This window comes from Plectropomus leopardus, chromosome 2, assembly GCF_026936395.1.
Source record: "Plectropomus leopardus strain MGB_pleo_1.0 chromosome 2, ASM2693639v1, whole genome shotgun sequence".
NCBI classification, from domain to species: Eukaryota; Metazoa; Chordata; class Actinopteri; order Perciformes; family Serranidae; genus Plectropomus; species Plectropomus leopardus.
In genome coordinates, this window is record NC_142177.1 from 39,768,930 (window position 1) to 39,784,853 (window position 15,924).

Genomic DNA, 15,924 nt, shown 5'->3' on the forward strand with positions numbered 1-15,924 from the left:
TGAGAAAACTAGTTTCATTTCTTCTTTAAAATATTGGATAAAAAAAACAATGAGCAATTTGGCAAAGAAATGTCCTGTAAAAGGTAAGATATGGAAAAATGCTAGCTAAACTATAGCTATAATTATCATAATTTCATATCTAAAATTATGTTACATAATAATAATAATAATAACAATTATTATTATTTCAGGTAATTTTCTTGTCAGTTTTTGTGTTTCATTAATTCTTGATAATTTCCGGGCTTTTTTTTTTTTTTTTTTTTTTTGGTATATTTTTGTGTGTTTTTGTGTGTGTGTGTGTGTGTGTGTGTGTGTGTTTCCTTCTCAAGTTATTTTGTGTCTTTTTTGTTTTTTGGCTGTTGTTGGGGTTTTTGGTTTGTTTTTGTATTATTTATTCAGGAACCCATCTATGTGGACACAGGTAAGTAAAAGCAGCATAAACACAGCATAAAATACACTGTGCATTCAAGATGTTAGTAAATATAGGAAATTTGCATAAGGTAAAAAATGTAATGTGAGCATGAAACATGCAAGTACTCAAACAAAACAGTGCTTGTTAGTGTTTTTGAGGCCATGATACATTTCTGTAGCAGCTTGTCAAGGTGGAGGTATGTCATTTTTAACTGGTTCACACACTGAGGGAAAGTTTAACAAGGAATCATATCTCATAAGCTCATTATTATTATTTTTATTTTTTATGTTTAAATTTTTACAGACAAAGTCACTTTGGCTGTAAAGTAAATGTAGAGGCTTTAAAATCACTGTTGCCTGTAAAATGTAGTGAAGAACTATATGTAGCATAAAACCAAATAATCAACAATGGGGTTTTTTTCATTTTATTTAAAGTGTTCAAGATTTATATCCATGTAGAATGTAAATGCAATTGTGGCCTTCTGAGGACAGTCAAGGTTGCACATAAATACAGTACTTGATTACACATAGTTACAATTTTTCACTGCATACATGTTTGTTCAATAAGAAGCAGCTCCACTGATTGAACAATAACAAATTATACTTTAACTTGACCTCCTGCAGTAAAACTGCAACATTAAAACACCTATTGCTTGTTATAACTTAACACTCTGAAAAAAGCTATTCTTCGCTATGATCATTTTTAATGTAATGTCAGTCACACGCGTCTGCAGCCTTGATTTTGATTGAATTTGCGCACAGCTACATGATGAAAAGCATTTGCAAACAACTACATACTTTACAGTGAATCTGGCATTCTTAAATCAGCACCACACAAAGCTTTATTATTAGAATATACACGAGATCAGAGACACTACTTTATTGCCCACGTTCCTTTAGATCTTGATTACTGTATTCATTTTTTAAAGCTGATTCATTGTTGTTAGGGATGCACGATTTTATCAGCATGTCATCCGTGTTGGCAGATATTGGCTTTAAAATTAAATATTGGAATCAGCTAATATGCTGATTTCTGCCAACATCCCAAAATCCCATTTTTATTTAATTGACTGAGTGAACATGTACAAAACATCCACCCTAAGTTAAAGTATTTTTCTTATTTTGCATATTGAATGAATATTACATACATTAAAAAGCTTAAGAGTATGCATAACATGTTAATTTCCACTACAGAAGAAACTTTGTAATCAAATAAATTGGGTGGGAAAAAAAGTGGATATATAGATATTGGTATTGGTTATAAGCCAAATTAGTATTTACAGTATATATCTGCATATCAGACATCGGCAAAAAATCCAATATCATGCACCCCCTAAACATAGCACATCTACAATTTGTGTTTGTGTCTCAACTCTAAAATCCAAAACGAAAAGAATTATATCACCTTGATTCAATCACAAAATGCATTAAAAATATAAAATTAAATGACAGGCTGCAGACATAAAAGAAAAGACTATTTGTCAGGATGAATATATAAATGAGTAAACACCAGCAGAGAGTGGGTTTCTTAGCCTCAACCTCAGAGTTCACAATCCACTCATAACTGAGTTGGTGTATAAAACTTGATAAATATTTATTTTAAATAATCTAACCTGGTCCAACATTTTTAGAAAATATGTATTCACCACACAACAAACATTTTCCCATAAATTTAGATTATACAAACACTGCAAAGAAATAATGTTGCCAACACACAAAGGAGTAGAAATAAGGGTCAGTTCAACAAAAACTGACGGCAACTTTAACTAAATGTTTTACTTTCACATATTGTGACCTCTTGGTGGAACGTCTCCACAGGTTTTTCAGCTCGATGGTTTCTCCGGTGTTTATAGGCGTTTCTACGAGTATGCCATTTGAGTTAAACTTTTCCTAAAAGTGTTTCAGTTATATGACGCCTCACTTCTCTGAGTTGTTGCGTGTTCTGAAGTGGGCTGCAACGGTGTGAGATTTTCCCGGTATAATAATCCTCTCAGAAAACACCACAGTTTTACAGTATCACGGTATATAGTATTAGACAATAAGTATTATTACTATAATCAGTTACACAGACAGTTTTTTGGGGTTGAAAAAACACTTTATGATAATTGGGGAAAAATTTTCAAGGGTGGTGTGTGTAAAAAAGCAGCCTATTAAGACCATCAGCAAATGCTGAACATCAGGATTGGCTGAAGGAGTTTGTCTGACAAAGCGAGTAACTCCCTCCCAATGAAATAGTTTTTGGCAGCAGACTGAAGGCTCTGATGTTAATTTTATGGTAGTTTAAAGGCCAAAAGTGGAATTACACCCTCCAGGTCCGTCACATGATGCTATGGGGCCCAAAAACACTTTTTCCCTTTGACTTACATTGGGAAAGAGATGTCTGGAAATCAGTGGATTATTTTTGTGACCTTCAAAACCCCCACGAAACGACTCATTTCACAATCTAGATTTAAGCCTTCCAGTTCAATAACTTTTTGAAAATTTAAAAGAGCCACAAGATTAAATTTTTTGACCACCATTCAAGCAAGTGAACCACTAAACCCAAAATTAAGACTCTCCCCGAGTGGAAGTTAGCCGCTTGGGCACACTCGGCCACCCAAGTGGCTTGTGCACATGCCATATGGGCCCAGTAATGAGGAAAATCTAAGTACTTTCATAAGGAAGAAATATTGCAGTTTTGCTTCATGTGCTACTGAGCAGCTTTCATGGGAAAAAGGGCCACGACTGAGACGGAGAGAAACTGAATGTTGAGCTCACGTGATCAGGATAGTTTTACCAGGATTTGCAAAAAGTTAGATAAAGGGAAAAGGAGATGCTTATACACAGGAGAGATTATTACTCTGACTGCATTTTCTTCAGTACTGTAGATAGGTAAATGTACACAATACAATAACTTTAATACCGCGGTATACCTTGTATATCGCTGAAACCCTAGTTTTGAATATGAACCAGAACTTTAATCATCTCCCACATGATTTAAAACACAAGGACACTTGTCTGTGTAAGATTTTATATGCCTTTACAATTGAGACACATCTTGTGTCTTTTTTTTTCCTGCAGGTTTTGCAAAGTTATGACTTCTCACCGCTGTGGAGTTTCATGTGAAACATCAGGGTACCTTTTTGTCTAAAAGCTTTCCCGCACATGCAAATGAATGGCTTCTCCCCTGTGTGGATTCTAACGTGGTTTTTCAGAGCTGATATGTTATTGAATCTTTTCCCGCAAGTACTGCAAAGGTACGGTTTATCACCCGTGTGAATCCTCATATGGACTTTCAGGTCATCATTGACTCTGTAAGCTGCTCCACATATTTTACAAGCATACGGCTTCTCACCTGTGTGGGTTCTGATATGCCTCGTCAATGAAGTCATGTTACAGAGTCTCTTCCCGCATATAGTGCAAAGGCACGGCTTCTCACCTGTGTGGATTCTAATATGCTTTTTCAATACTGATTTGTAGCTGAATTTTTTTCCGCAGGTAGTGCAAAGGTACGGCTTCTCGCCCGTGTGGATTCTCGTGTGTTTTTGTAATCGGGACCTGACCTTGAAAACTTTCCCACAAGTCTCACATTTGAAAGACTTTTCACCTGTGCGAGTATTGTGGTGCATATTTGATGTGGTAGAGGCGTATACATTGTTAGTTTGACTATTGCTTGCATGATCACTTTCCTTTGAATGCAGCTCTGCGTTTCCGGTTGATCCTGAGTCTCCACGCTCGCCTCCTTTCTGAGCTTGTCTCTCAGCAACTTGAGAGTTGTGGGGGCGGAGCTGGTGATCACTATTTGCTTCTGGTATCACGTAGGTTATAACTGGTATGTTGTCTACAGACTCTGTCTCTGATGCACTTAAAGTGTCTTCAGAGTTGAAGTCCAGAGTCTGATCTTCTCTGTGGTCACCTTCCTCGTAACTTACAGTCAACATAAAGCCTTCAGTGTCCTCAAGCTGCTCCCCCTGCTGACTGCTGCAGAGCTCCTCCTGCTCCTGTTTAATCTGTAGAGGCTCTGGCTCCTCCTGGTCCAGACCGGAGCTCTCCTGAATACAGGGCTGCTGGTCAGCAGGAAACTCGTCCTCCTCCTCCTCCTTACAGACATGTTGCTGTGGGAGCTCTGGAGAGAGACAGTGAGTATGATTACTGGCAGTGAGAGTCGAGTGGCACTGTGACAAACATTAGACATCAGGGAGGTGTTAAGACGGTGACGAGCAAATGACACTCATTTGGCATCTGGCAGCTGAGATACCTCTTCCTCAATTTGCCTTTGAAGTGTGAGGGGCGCCGAGTAGTGGTTTGGTGTCAGCAAGTCCCTGTTATTTGTCAGTTTTAGATTCTTGTTGAGCCATGATGTTCTACTGTTTTTTGTTTTAATTCATTTAATTACTTTTGCCAAGGAGGTTATCATTTTGCCTATTTTGAAAAAAAACTTAAATAACAGGCTACATGACATTACTATTGCCTATAGTTATCTATAATTTTCTGCTACGATAATGGTTTAAAGACCCTCCCTTTTATTAGCACTTTAATATGTGTATAAAACAACACGAGATATTTAATAAATGCAAAATAAGAGTCTGGAAAAAGTCAGCTATGTGTACAATTTTTTGTTTACAAACTTAATTACAAATGAATGTTAAAATATTTAATCCCAAATTTTAAAAAAAAACTGTTTTAGTTGTCACTTTTTGCTCATTAGATGTGAGGCGTCAGCAGCTGACACCAGTTTCAGGGCCACAATCTGCCAGAGGAGCGGCACAAGATGTCAGAGTGCTACAATAACAATGAATAAAAAACAAAAGCATTAAATGTGGTTGCTCAGCACACATAGAAACTACATTAATGGATTTGGCCCATTTCTGCAATACATCAAAATCCAGAGCAGCATTTTTTCAGGATTAATAAACCATTAAGCTTACATTTCTCAACCTGCTTTCAGTGAGTCATTTTGATATAAAATAACAACTAACAACAATTCATATATATAATATGCACATACATTATATATATGTATATATATCTGAGTGTATGTGTATTTTTTTGTCATTCTGACTTTATACCTCCCTCCACATATCTTACAACAGTGTCAATGTTTATACCCACCACAGACTGAAGACATACACAAACATCCACGTTAGGTAACTTTTCCTGTTCCATTTTAAAATAAAAGCCTTCTAAAAACCTTTCTGTTGACAGAACCCCATCAGTTAACAACACAAAGCATTTTATTGTGAAAGAGTTTCAGAACCGTGTTGTTGACAATACAAAGGCTTGTGAGGCTCCATGAGTAGATGGAGTGTCACCTTTCAGTTGTGGAAACACAGCAGTTACATCAACTGCAGCTGCTCCTGAACTGCTTTGCTTTTCAGCAGTTTTGCTTTATGCCAGTTTACGGCTATTTTACACTGAAATGATTCCAATGATAAGTAGCATATGTGGTGAGGGTGCATTTAGTTATTATGGTCCTGCTCTCTGGAATAAACTTCTCTATGACAAGATAAGATAAGATGAGATATACACTACTGTATAGTCTTTTAAATAAAGCTTAAGAGCTACCTGTTCTCTCAGGCCAATGGTTAACTAGTGCTTTAATCGCTCTGTCTGTCTCTCATTCCTTCTATCTTTCTCCATCTCTGTGTATATTGGTGGGTACACAATGTTGGGTGGGTGGGTATTGTACTTTTTTTTAATTAAACCTTTAGAAATTGAGCAAACCTGCTGGGTTTCTGTAAAAAATAAATCCAAAATATGGAAATGCTCATCTTAAGAGGAGATGATCCAAAAAATTGCAAGAAATAAGTTAGAAGTACAATAAAATTGGCCGATTTAGCATAAAGAAGGACAAAAAATACTTTCAAAGTGTTATTTAAATTATAATAATTAGATAACAGAATTTTCATCATTTCATTATCATAACAATCATCAATATTCCACAGCAGTTTTTTTTTTTAAAAAATATTTCTAAATCAGTTATATTTAGAAACAACCAGCAGACTTGGTTTTTGGACCTCGGTTTTTCTGAAACCCTGCGTACAGGCGGCCCCAGATACAAGCGAGCAGTGTGGCAGGGCGGAATTGGCCGTGAGTACCGAGCAAACACCGCGACAGCTGCCACTGCGGAGCCGGTGCCAGCAGCAGGCTGTCGGCCCTGCTGGCAGCTCTGCAGGGACCAGAACAAAGGGAACAGGACACCACAGTGATGGTGGAGGAGAAGATGTCAACACGCGAGCAAACTACAAGCCCTATCAGTGCATATTTTAACAATTACGATTATAAATGTCATTCAAATTCCTCTATTCATTGTTATTAAGCTACTAAAGTTGAACCAACCTTTCCTGTAAATCTCATTTTCTGGTTTCCAAACGCTGTCCAGCAGTCTGCGCTGACGCTCGAGCTCTTCTTCGTACTCGACGATGGTTCTTTTAAAAACTCCGAAAATTTCTTCAGCAGCAGCAGTTAGTCGCTCGTTGACAAACTCTCTCAAATACTCAACCGAAGACATTGTTTCCTAATTATGACTGACACCTTTATCGACGCAACAACTACACCATAATCCCGCTGCTAATCCGAATCCGCACAGAGAGCTAACGCAGCTAGCACTGGTTTTGTTTACTTCCGCTGGATGTGTCACGCTGTTTAACTTCCGGCAGTGGGCGCGAGCTACTGGTTCCTTCCGCCCACCAGCAAGTGTTTTATTCATAATTTCTCTTCCCATAAAACTCTGAAAACATTCACACAAAGATTAACCCTCACATTTGTGACTGCACCGACCTCTGCCAGTTCAAAACACATATCAAAACCCACCTGTTCAAAACTGCCTTTAATGTGATAATAGTAATATTGTGTGTATTTTATGTTTCCTAGTTTATATATAATTTTACATAAAAAGCTATTTCAATATATTTTATGAATATATATATATATATATATATATATATATATTCATTCGTTCATTCATATTTGGTTTATTTGCCCATTTCAGTGTGTATTTTCCAAAATAATAACAAATGTACACATTCCATGTATATATATATATCAATTTTGTGGGTCATTCTTTTGTTGGTCATTGCTTCCCATTTTCTGAAAGGCAGAAGCCTTAAATTAGCTCGTGATGCTAATCCCCCTGTGCAGCTCTGTATGAGGTGCAATACTGTACATATATTAAGATTATGTAATAAATAAATAACCAGAATGCAAAATTGGATCACCAAAAATAATTTACTTCCAGACTGACAAAATAATAAAACTTGGCCGCTTCGTGGTGAAGAATTAAATTAAAATTAACAACAATATCAAATTATACTTTGTTCTCCACCAGCTGAGCTGCAACTTTAAAATACCTTTTGCATGTTCTAACTTAACACTTTGGTAAGAACTGTTTTTCAACAACAGTAACTATTGACGTCACTTTTTGGATTTTAAATCTAACAGCACCAAATTTGGTACAAAGCATATAAGTGAGGAAACACACATGCACTGCTAAAATTTGGGAGATTTATTTTTACAAATAAATATTGACACCAACAGAAATAAAACCAAAAAACAAGGCTGAGTTTAACAAAACTTGATGGCATTTTTAAAAATGTACTATTTCAACATATCGTGACCTCCTCCAAAAGTGGAATCGTACTTCCTTCAGTCCGTGAACACGTCTCTACAGGAGTTTCAGCTCGATGTTTTTTCCGGTTTATTGATCCTCAGGGGATTTTTTCGAGAATGTGATTTGAGCAGAAATTTTATGACAAGTGCTACAATTATGTGACTCTTGTATTCTGTCTGTTTTTGTTGTCGTTTTAACCCAGAACCAGAACTGAATCGTCAAAAGTCCACTTGTCTGAGCAGTAAACTTCTAACTTTACCAACCTGCTTCATAGATGGTATTTATGTTATTGTTGGGGTTGTTTCTTTGTTTTTCTTGAAATTGCCTGATTTATTTTGCTTAAAATATCGTTTTGTTTCATATCTGGGATCAAGCTTGTAACTTTGTTTCAAAAAGTGCTTTAAAAATAAAGTTTCTTATTAATTATCATTACTGTCTGTGTGAGATCTAAAACTCTTTGCCAAGTTAGACAAATCAAGGTGTATTTTTCTGCAGGTGCTGCAAAGTTACAACTTCTCACGTGTGTGGATTTTCATGTGGCCCGTCAGGTGACTTTTACATCTGAAATCTCTCCCACATGTTATGCACATATATGGCTTCTCGCCTGTGTGGATTCTAACATGTCTTTTCAAAGCTGATTTGTCGCTGAATCTTTTCTCGCAGGTCTTGCAAAGGTACGGCTTCTCACCTGTGTGGACTCTGATGTGGACTTTCAAGTCACCGTTATACTGGAAAGCTTTCCCACAAGTTTCACAAGAATACGGCTTCTCACCTGTGTGGACTCGCATGTGGGCCAGCAAGCCACTATTATACTGGAAATCCTTTCCACACGTTTTGCAAGAAAACGGCTTATCTCCTGTGTGGATTCTATAGTGGATAAACAACTGAGACTTAAACTTGAAAGCTCTCCCACAAATGTCACATATTAAAGATTTTTCACCTGTGTGAGTATTACAACGGACGTTTGACATGGTAGAGCTGTACACATTCTTAGTGTGAAGCTCTGGATCTCTAGTTGATCCTGAGTCTCTGTGGTTGCCTCTTTTCTGATTTTGGCTCTCAGCTACATGAGAGCTGTCAGACAGGAGCTGGTGGTCACTGTTTGCTTCTGGTATCACGTAGGTTATAACTGGTATGTTGTCTACAAACTCTGTCTCTGCTGCACTTCCAGCGTCAGCAGGATTGAAGTAGATAGTCTGATCTTCACTGTGCTCACTTTCCTCATGAACAGGAGTCAACATGAAGTCATCTTCCTCCTGCTTCAGCATGAGCTGCTCTCCCTGCTGACTGCTGCAGAGCTCCTCCTGCTCCTCTTTAATCTGAGGAGGCTCTGGCTCCTCCTGGTCCAGACTGGAGCTCCTCCCCTGAATACAGAGCTGCTGCTCAGCAGGAACCTCCTCCTCCTTACAGACATGTTGCTGTGGGAGCTCTGGAGGGACACACAACAAAAGGGACCAGATTCGACAGTGATGGCGAGCAAATTACAACCAGTTTAACACTTAATGTCCAATTTAATATTACCAATACTCTTGCAGACAAAATGCACTTTTCAAAATCAAGTTTTAAAAAGTATTATACATTAATATGATTTAGATAGAGATAGAGATAGCTTTATTTATCCCAATGTGACAATTCAGTTAGCAGTCAACCAATCAAATAAAACAGTAAAGACAGTAAAAAAACACAATCAGCAGCAGCATTCAAACATTGCCATGTCAGAGGCAACAGATTAACAGATGGGCCAGCCGGGCAAATGCAGCAAGACATAGATCACTACTTATAGGCAAAATACCCAGTGATATAGTGACCGTACATGTACAGAAACAAGAACAAATAAATAAATACATACATACAGGAATCATGCTGCTCCCCTGATTTACTGCACTGACCCGTATGACAAACAGTTACTGCTGTCAGCAGCATTTACAAGTTTGATGGCAGATTAAAGAATAATATCTGTTTTCCTTAGAGGGGCAAGACAGCGCCGTCCAGAGGACATCAAAGATAATTTCTACTTTCACTGACATCTTTTCTTAGCCAACATCAGTCCTATAAATATGTAATGTTTTTGAATGAAAGAAAAAAGAAACATCACAGTGAATTATTTTTTATTATACTACATGCTAATTTTTTTTTTTATTATGACAGCCTGGGATGTGTCAATGATTTGCAGCAACTGATTTTTAAACATTATTATTTTTAGTGCAGTGTCAAATACTCACACACAGCACACAAATTGCATTTCTTTTTAAAACGGGCTATAAAAAAAAAATTATACATTAATGTGATTTTCTACGTTCATTGATTTTTTTTTTAAATTAACCAACATCAGTCCAATTCATAAATATGATATGAAAATACTAAATATTCATTTATTTTCAGACTGTAGGAGCTGAGCTGGTAATTATAAAATTAAACAAAAAAGAAACATCAACAATTAATTATTTTTTAATATACTACATGCTAAGTAGATTTTTTTTATGATTTCCTGGAAAAGTCAATGATTCGCAGCAACAGTGTCAAATACTCACACACAGCATACAAAATGCATTTTTTAAAATCGGGCTATAAAAAATATACATTGACATGATTTTCTACGTTCATTTATTTATTTATTTTATTAACCAAAATCAGTCCTGCTCATAAATATAAAATAATCTTTAATTTTCAGACTGTAGGAGCTAAACTGAAAATCCCCAAATTAAACAAAAATACACAATCTTGCCCAAAATGTATGTTATATGCATGAACAGAATAAAAAGCCGAATAGTTCCTAAGCGTTACACAGTTTGGATGATATAATAATTAGGTGTCACACACCTGTCCTGTACAGCTCATTTTGTACCAGATCCAGCAGTCTGCGCTGACGCTCGAGCTCTTCTTCGTACTCGACGATGGTTTTCTTAAAAACTCGGAATATTTCTTCCGCAGCAGCAGTTAGTCTCTCACTGACAAACTCTCTCAAGTACTCAACTGAAGACATTGTTGTTGAATTAAAAGTGAAATATTTACCTCCGTAACAACTACACTATTATCTTCCAGCTAATTTTAGACATCAACAGAGCTAACGCTGCTAGCACCGTTATTGTTTACTTCCGCTGGATGTGTCACACTGTTAAAGTTCCGGCAGTGGAATTGTCTTTTTTCTTTCCGCAACCAGTTCTTGTTGCAGCAGAAATCTGCCTTCATCCCTTTGAAACCTGGAACAACAGCACTTCTCTTGCTGCTTTCAGACGCCTTTACTATTGTGCGATATAAATAAATAAATAGCATAATAAAATATTCAGAAGTCTTTCATTTTCAAAAGTATTTTAAGCACTTTTCCAGGTTATTGTAGTGTTGTTGTTTTTTTTTAACTTTCTTTCTTTAAAAAAAGTTTTTTTAATGATTTGGGAGGTCATTTATTCTTTCATTAATCATTGCATTCTTCCCATGTTTTTGAAAGAAATCAAGCCAATATGTTCAGGTTTTAAAGGTTTACCAGACAGGTCTGTGTATTCTCAATGTCACGTGGTGTAAATGATTATTTACACAATAACAAAAAAATATCTCTGCTGTCGGGGTAGTTGTACAGCTCTCTCGCTTCATTTCACAGCGAAATTAGTTTATTATCTATTTTCTATCATATTTAACTGATGTGTTTTAGTGTAGTTTACAGTCGTTTTAACTGAAAACATCTGCGGGGCAGATTGTGAGAATGGACATACAAAAGGGTCACCACCTTTCCTACATCGGAGCAAGACACAGACTGTGTGTTGGTTTTGCCTGTTTTTTGTGTGTGGGGGTTTGTCTGTTTGTTTGTATTGTTTTGTTTTTGTTTGTTGTCATTGTATGTTTGTTTTGGTTTTTTTGCTATACATCTTTCTTTAGTTTTACCAATTTTTGTTTTTGTGTCCCTCTGAAGTAATTTTGTGTCCATTTGGTCATTCAGTGTCTCTTTGCCTTTGTTTTTCTGTTGTTGTTTGTTTGTTTTATCGCTTGCTTGCTTGTTTGTTTGTTTTTGTCAATTTGCAGTGCCAGCACCTCTCCTGCATAGGAGTGAAATACACAGATTTTGCCTTTGCAAAGAGGGTAACACAGGTCAGTAAAAGCAGCATAAACACAGTGTTAAAATACACAATGCATTCAGTATAATTACCATCGGAAAATAATAATTATTTTAAAGTATAATATGAAAGTCTTCATACACAATAGCTCCTGTCAGTGTTTCTGAGGCCACAATGTGTAAAGAACATTTCTGCAGCAGCGAGTGGAGGTGGAACCATGTTCATTTTTTACCTGATTCACACACTGATGGAAAGTTTATCACATATTTAATAAGCTCACTTAAGGTTTTTGTAAGAAAATATCTTAACAAGTAACTTAAGCTGTCAAGTAAATCTAGTGAAGTATAACTATATGTGGCATAAAAGCAAAACAGTTTTTTTTTTCCTTTTTATTTATTGTTCAAGGTTCATAGTTATAGCTGATTTAAAGGCAACCTTGGGTGAGAATTTTTTTTTCCCGAAAAATAAAAGAACTAAAATAAAAGCAAAAACAATTCAGTTTGAAACATATTGTCGCCTCGCCTTTCCACCAAATAATAGAAAAGTATCAAGAGTCGTATTGATAAAGACTCTTTATGTCTTTAAGGAGTTTTTATGATGGTATCATATCAATAAAAATGAACAATCCCCACCCCTAATTAGAGCTACATTTTGTCAACAACAAACTCAGAGAAAATAAATTAGCCTTTAATTAATGACTAATGAATTATACGTTCACTGTGCAAAGAAGATTTTTTTGTCAAAAATCTAGAAGATTGTTTCAAAGAACTATTTTTTAGAAACTCCAGGTTTCTCTCACCTGTATGAGATCTTAAAAGCCGTGACAATTGAGTGGGGCTGAGCGGTATGGCCTTGAAATATTATCACAATATTTTTGAGCCATATCACGTTACACGGTATATATCACAATATTTTCAATCTCCTCAAAAGCTTAATAAATGCTGGGCTGGGCAACAAAATCAAATGTCACAATATTCTGAAATATGTAGATATTTACACTGTGACAATATTTTAAGGATGACGATTTGTACTTTGACAAAATATTAACACAATGAGATTTTTGATTATCATCAGTAATGTGGATTTAATGACTTCAGTGGGTGAACGCAAGTATAAGAACAAGAACAAGAGTCTGAGAAGTTTAGAAAATGACACCACTTTACTGCAGCTTTTAAATTTAGGAAAAGACAACACTTGTTTCATATCATGATATGATGATATCCAAAATCTCACACAGAATGTGGTCTCATATCACGGTAACGGTGTGTATCATGTATACTGCTCAGCCCCTAAAATTGAGACATACAAAGTATCTTTTCTTGCAGGCCTTGCGACCTCTCACGGGTGTGGGTTTTCAGGTGGGTTTTAAGGTGGCCTTTCAGTCCGAAAGCTTTCCCACACGTTGTGCAAACAAACGGCTTTTCACCTGTGTGGATTGTACTGTGCCTTTTCAGGACCGATGTGTCGCTGAATCTTTTCCCGCAGTTGTTGCAGACGTACGGCTTCTCGCCCGTGTGGATTCTCGTGTGCCTCGTCAGTGAGGACATGTCACAAAATCCTTTCCCGCAGGTGTTGCAAAGGTACGGCTTCTCTCGTGTGTGGGTTCTCTTGTGGACTGTCAAGTCACAACTATATTGGAAAGCTTTGCCACATTTTTCACAAGAATACGGCTTCTCGCCTGTGTGGACTCGCATGTGGGCCTGCAAGCCACTATTATACTGGAAATCTTTTCCACATATTTTGCAAGAAAACAGCTTAGCTCCTGTGTGGGCTCTATAGTGGATAAACAAGTGGGACTTAAACATGAAAGCTTTCCCACAAATGTCACAGTTGAAAGAGTTTGACCCTGAGTCTCCACACTCGCCTTCTTCCTGATTTTTGCTCTCAGCTACATGAGAGCTGTCAGAGAGCAGCTGGTGGTCCCGGTTTCCATCTAGTATCACATAGGTTATAACTGGTATGTTGTCTACAGACTCTGTCTCTGCTGCAGTTGGAGTGTCATCTGGATTAAAGTTCAAAGTCTGATCTTCACTGTGGTCTCTTTTCTCATTAGTAGGAGTCAACATAAAATCATCCTCCTCCTGCTTCAGTACGAGCTGCTCTCCCCGCTGACTGCAGCAGAGCTCCTCCTGCTCCTCTTTAATCTGAGGAGGCTTTGGCTCCTCCTGGTCCAGACTGGAGCTCCTCTCCTGAATACAGAGCTGCTGGTTTGTGAGATCCTCCCTCTCCTCCTTACAGACATGTTGCTGTGGGAGCTCTGGAGGGACACACAACAAAAAAGGGACCAGATACGACAGTGAAGGCCAGCAAATGATATACATTAAATAACCCTTTGAAACCTGGATCAACATCAGTTTTCTTGTGCTGCCTTCAGACATGCTTTACACGCTATTTAACCCTTTGAAACCTGAGCAAAATGGTGTGATTTCCTTGAAAAAAGCACAAGGAAGATGGCAAGAAATAACCCACCATTTGCAAAGAATTAGTAAAAGGTGACAAGAAAGAGATCTGAAAATTGGGGTAATGGAAAATCATCATCAAAAAAAATGCCCAGGATTCAAAGGGTTAATGTTACACACACTTGTATCACTCTGCAAACAAAATATGCTATTCATAATCAAGCTTTAAAAATTATTTTCGTCTTTCACTGAGTAATTTTTTTAACCAACATTAGTCCTAATCATAAATATCAAGTATTCATGCATTTCCAGCATTTTAACCCTTTAAATACCAGGTTTTTGTCATGATGCCACAACGTTTTTAGATGTAAGAAAAACACAAAATAAGAATTATTTTTAATATAATACATGCTAAGTAGATTTTTTTAAATACAGCGTGGGATATGTCAATGATTTGCAGTTATTGTGCAGTGTTGAATACTCTGCACACAAAATGCGTTTTTAATTCATTTTAAACCAATCCTGATCATATATATAAAATATTCATATTTTTAACTCTTTTAAATGCCAGGTTTTTGTAATGGCGCCACTATGTTTGTAAAACATTATACATTAACATGATTTTCTGCTTTCATTTAGTTTTTGTTGATGTTGTCAAATGTGTCAAACGGTCCCTAAGAGTTAAAAAATGGATGATATAATAATGAAGTTTTACACACCTGTCCTGTGCAGCTCATTTTGTACCAAATCCAGCAGTCTGCGCTGACGCTCGAGCTCTTCTTCGTACTCGACGATGGTTTTCTTAAAAACTCCGAATATTTCTTCCGCAGCAGCAGTTAGTCGCTCACTGACAAACTCTCTCAAATACTCAACTGAAGACATTGTTGTCAAATTAAGAGTGAAACATTTATCTGCGCAACAACTACACAGTTTTCTTCCAATTAATTCGAGAGATCCACAGAGCTAACGCTGCTAGCACCGCTTTTGTTTACTTCCGCTGCATGTGTCACACTATTTAAATTCCGGGAGTGGAATTGGTTTTTTTTCCAGCAACCAGTTCCTACAGCAGCAGAAATCTGCCTTTAACCCTTTGAAATCTTGAACGATAGCACTTATCTTGTGCTGCTTTCAGACGCCTTTCACAAGCATTTTGACCTTTGAAACATGAGCACATGCGATTTCTTTCAAAAACGTGAAAAAAGCAACGAGAAACTTGGTAATAAATGTTTCACAAGTTGCAAGAAATTAGTATTCAAAAAGTGTCTGGGGGAAAAAAAGATTAAGGTTAAAACTATGTTTATAATTACCATAACAAAAATATTTAAATTAATTTTTCAAATTATTATTACCATTAGAAAAAAGATAAAAGTCAGCGTCAGCGTTTCTGAAGCTTTGATGTGGAAATAACATTTCTGTAGCAGCTAGTCGAGGTGGAACCATTTCATTTTTTACCTGATTCACACACAGATGGATATATTGA

General features: G+C 36.8%; 1 protein-coding gene and 1 pseudogene across 2 annotated transcripts; both read right to left on the reverse strand.

The window, feature by feature from the left end:
• Positions 1-820: 820 nt before the first annotated feature.
• LOC121963900 (uncharacterized) lies at positions 821-7,031 on the reverse strand. Its single transcript, XM_042514135.2, has 2 exons — positions 6,730-7,031; positions 821-4,516 (listed from the first exon to the last, which is right to left on the reverse strand). The coding sequence occupies exons 1-2, from the start codon at positions 6,899-6,901 to the stop codon at positions 3,483-3,485; spliced, it is 1,206 nt and encodes a 401-aa protein (XP_042370069.1). The 5' UTR covers positions 6,902-7,031; the 3' UTR covers positions 821-3,482.
• Positions 7,032-7,873: 842 nt separating this feature from the next.
• On the reverse strand, positions 7,874-15,480 carry LOC121960851 (uncharacterized; annotated as a pseudogene). The gene is made up of 5 exons (XR_015775094.1): positions 15,164-15,480; positions 14,072-14,302; positions 13,556-13,981; positions 10,820-10,972; positions 7,874-9,428 (listed from the first exon to the last, which is right to left on the reverse strand). The product of XR_015775094.1 is annotated as an uncharacterized LOC121960851 (transcript).
• Between the last annotated feature and the right edge of the window lie 444 nt (positions 15,481-15,924).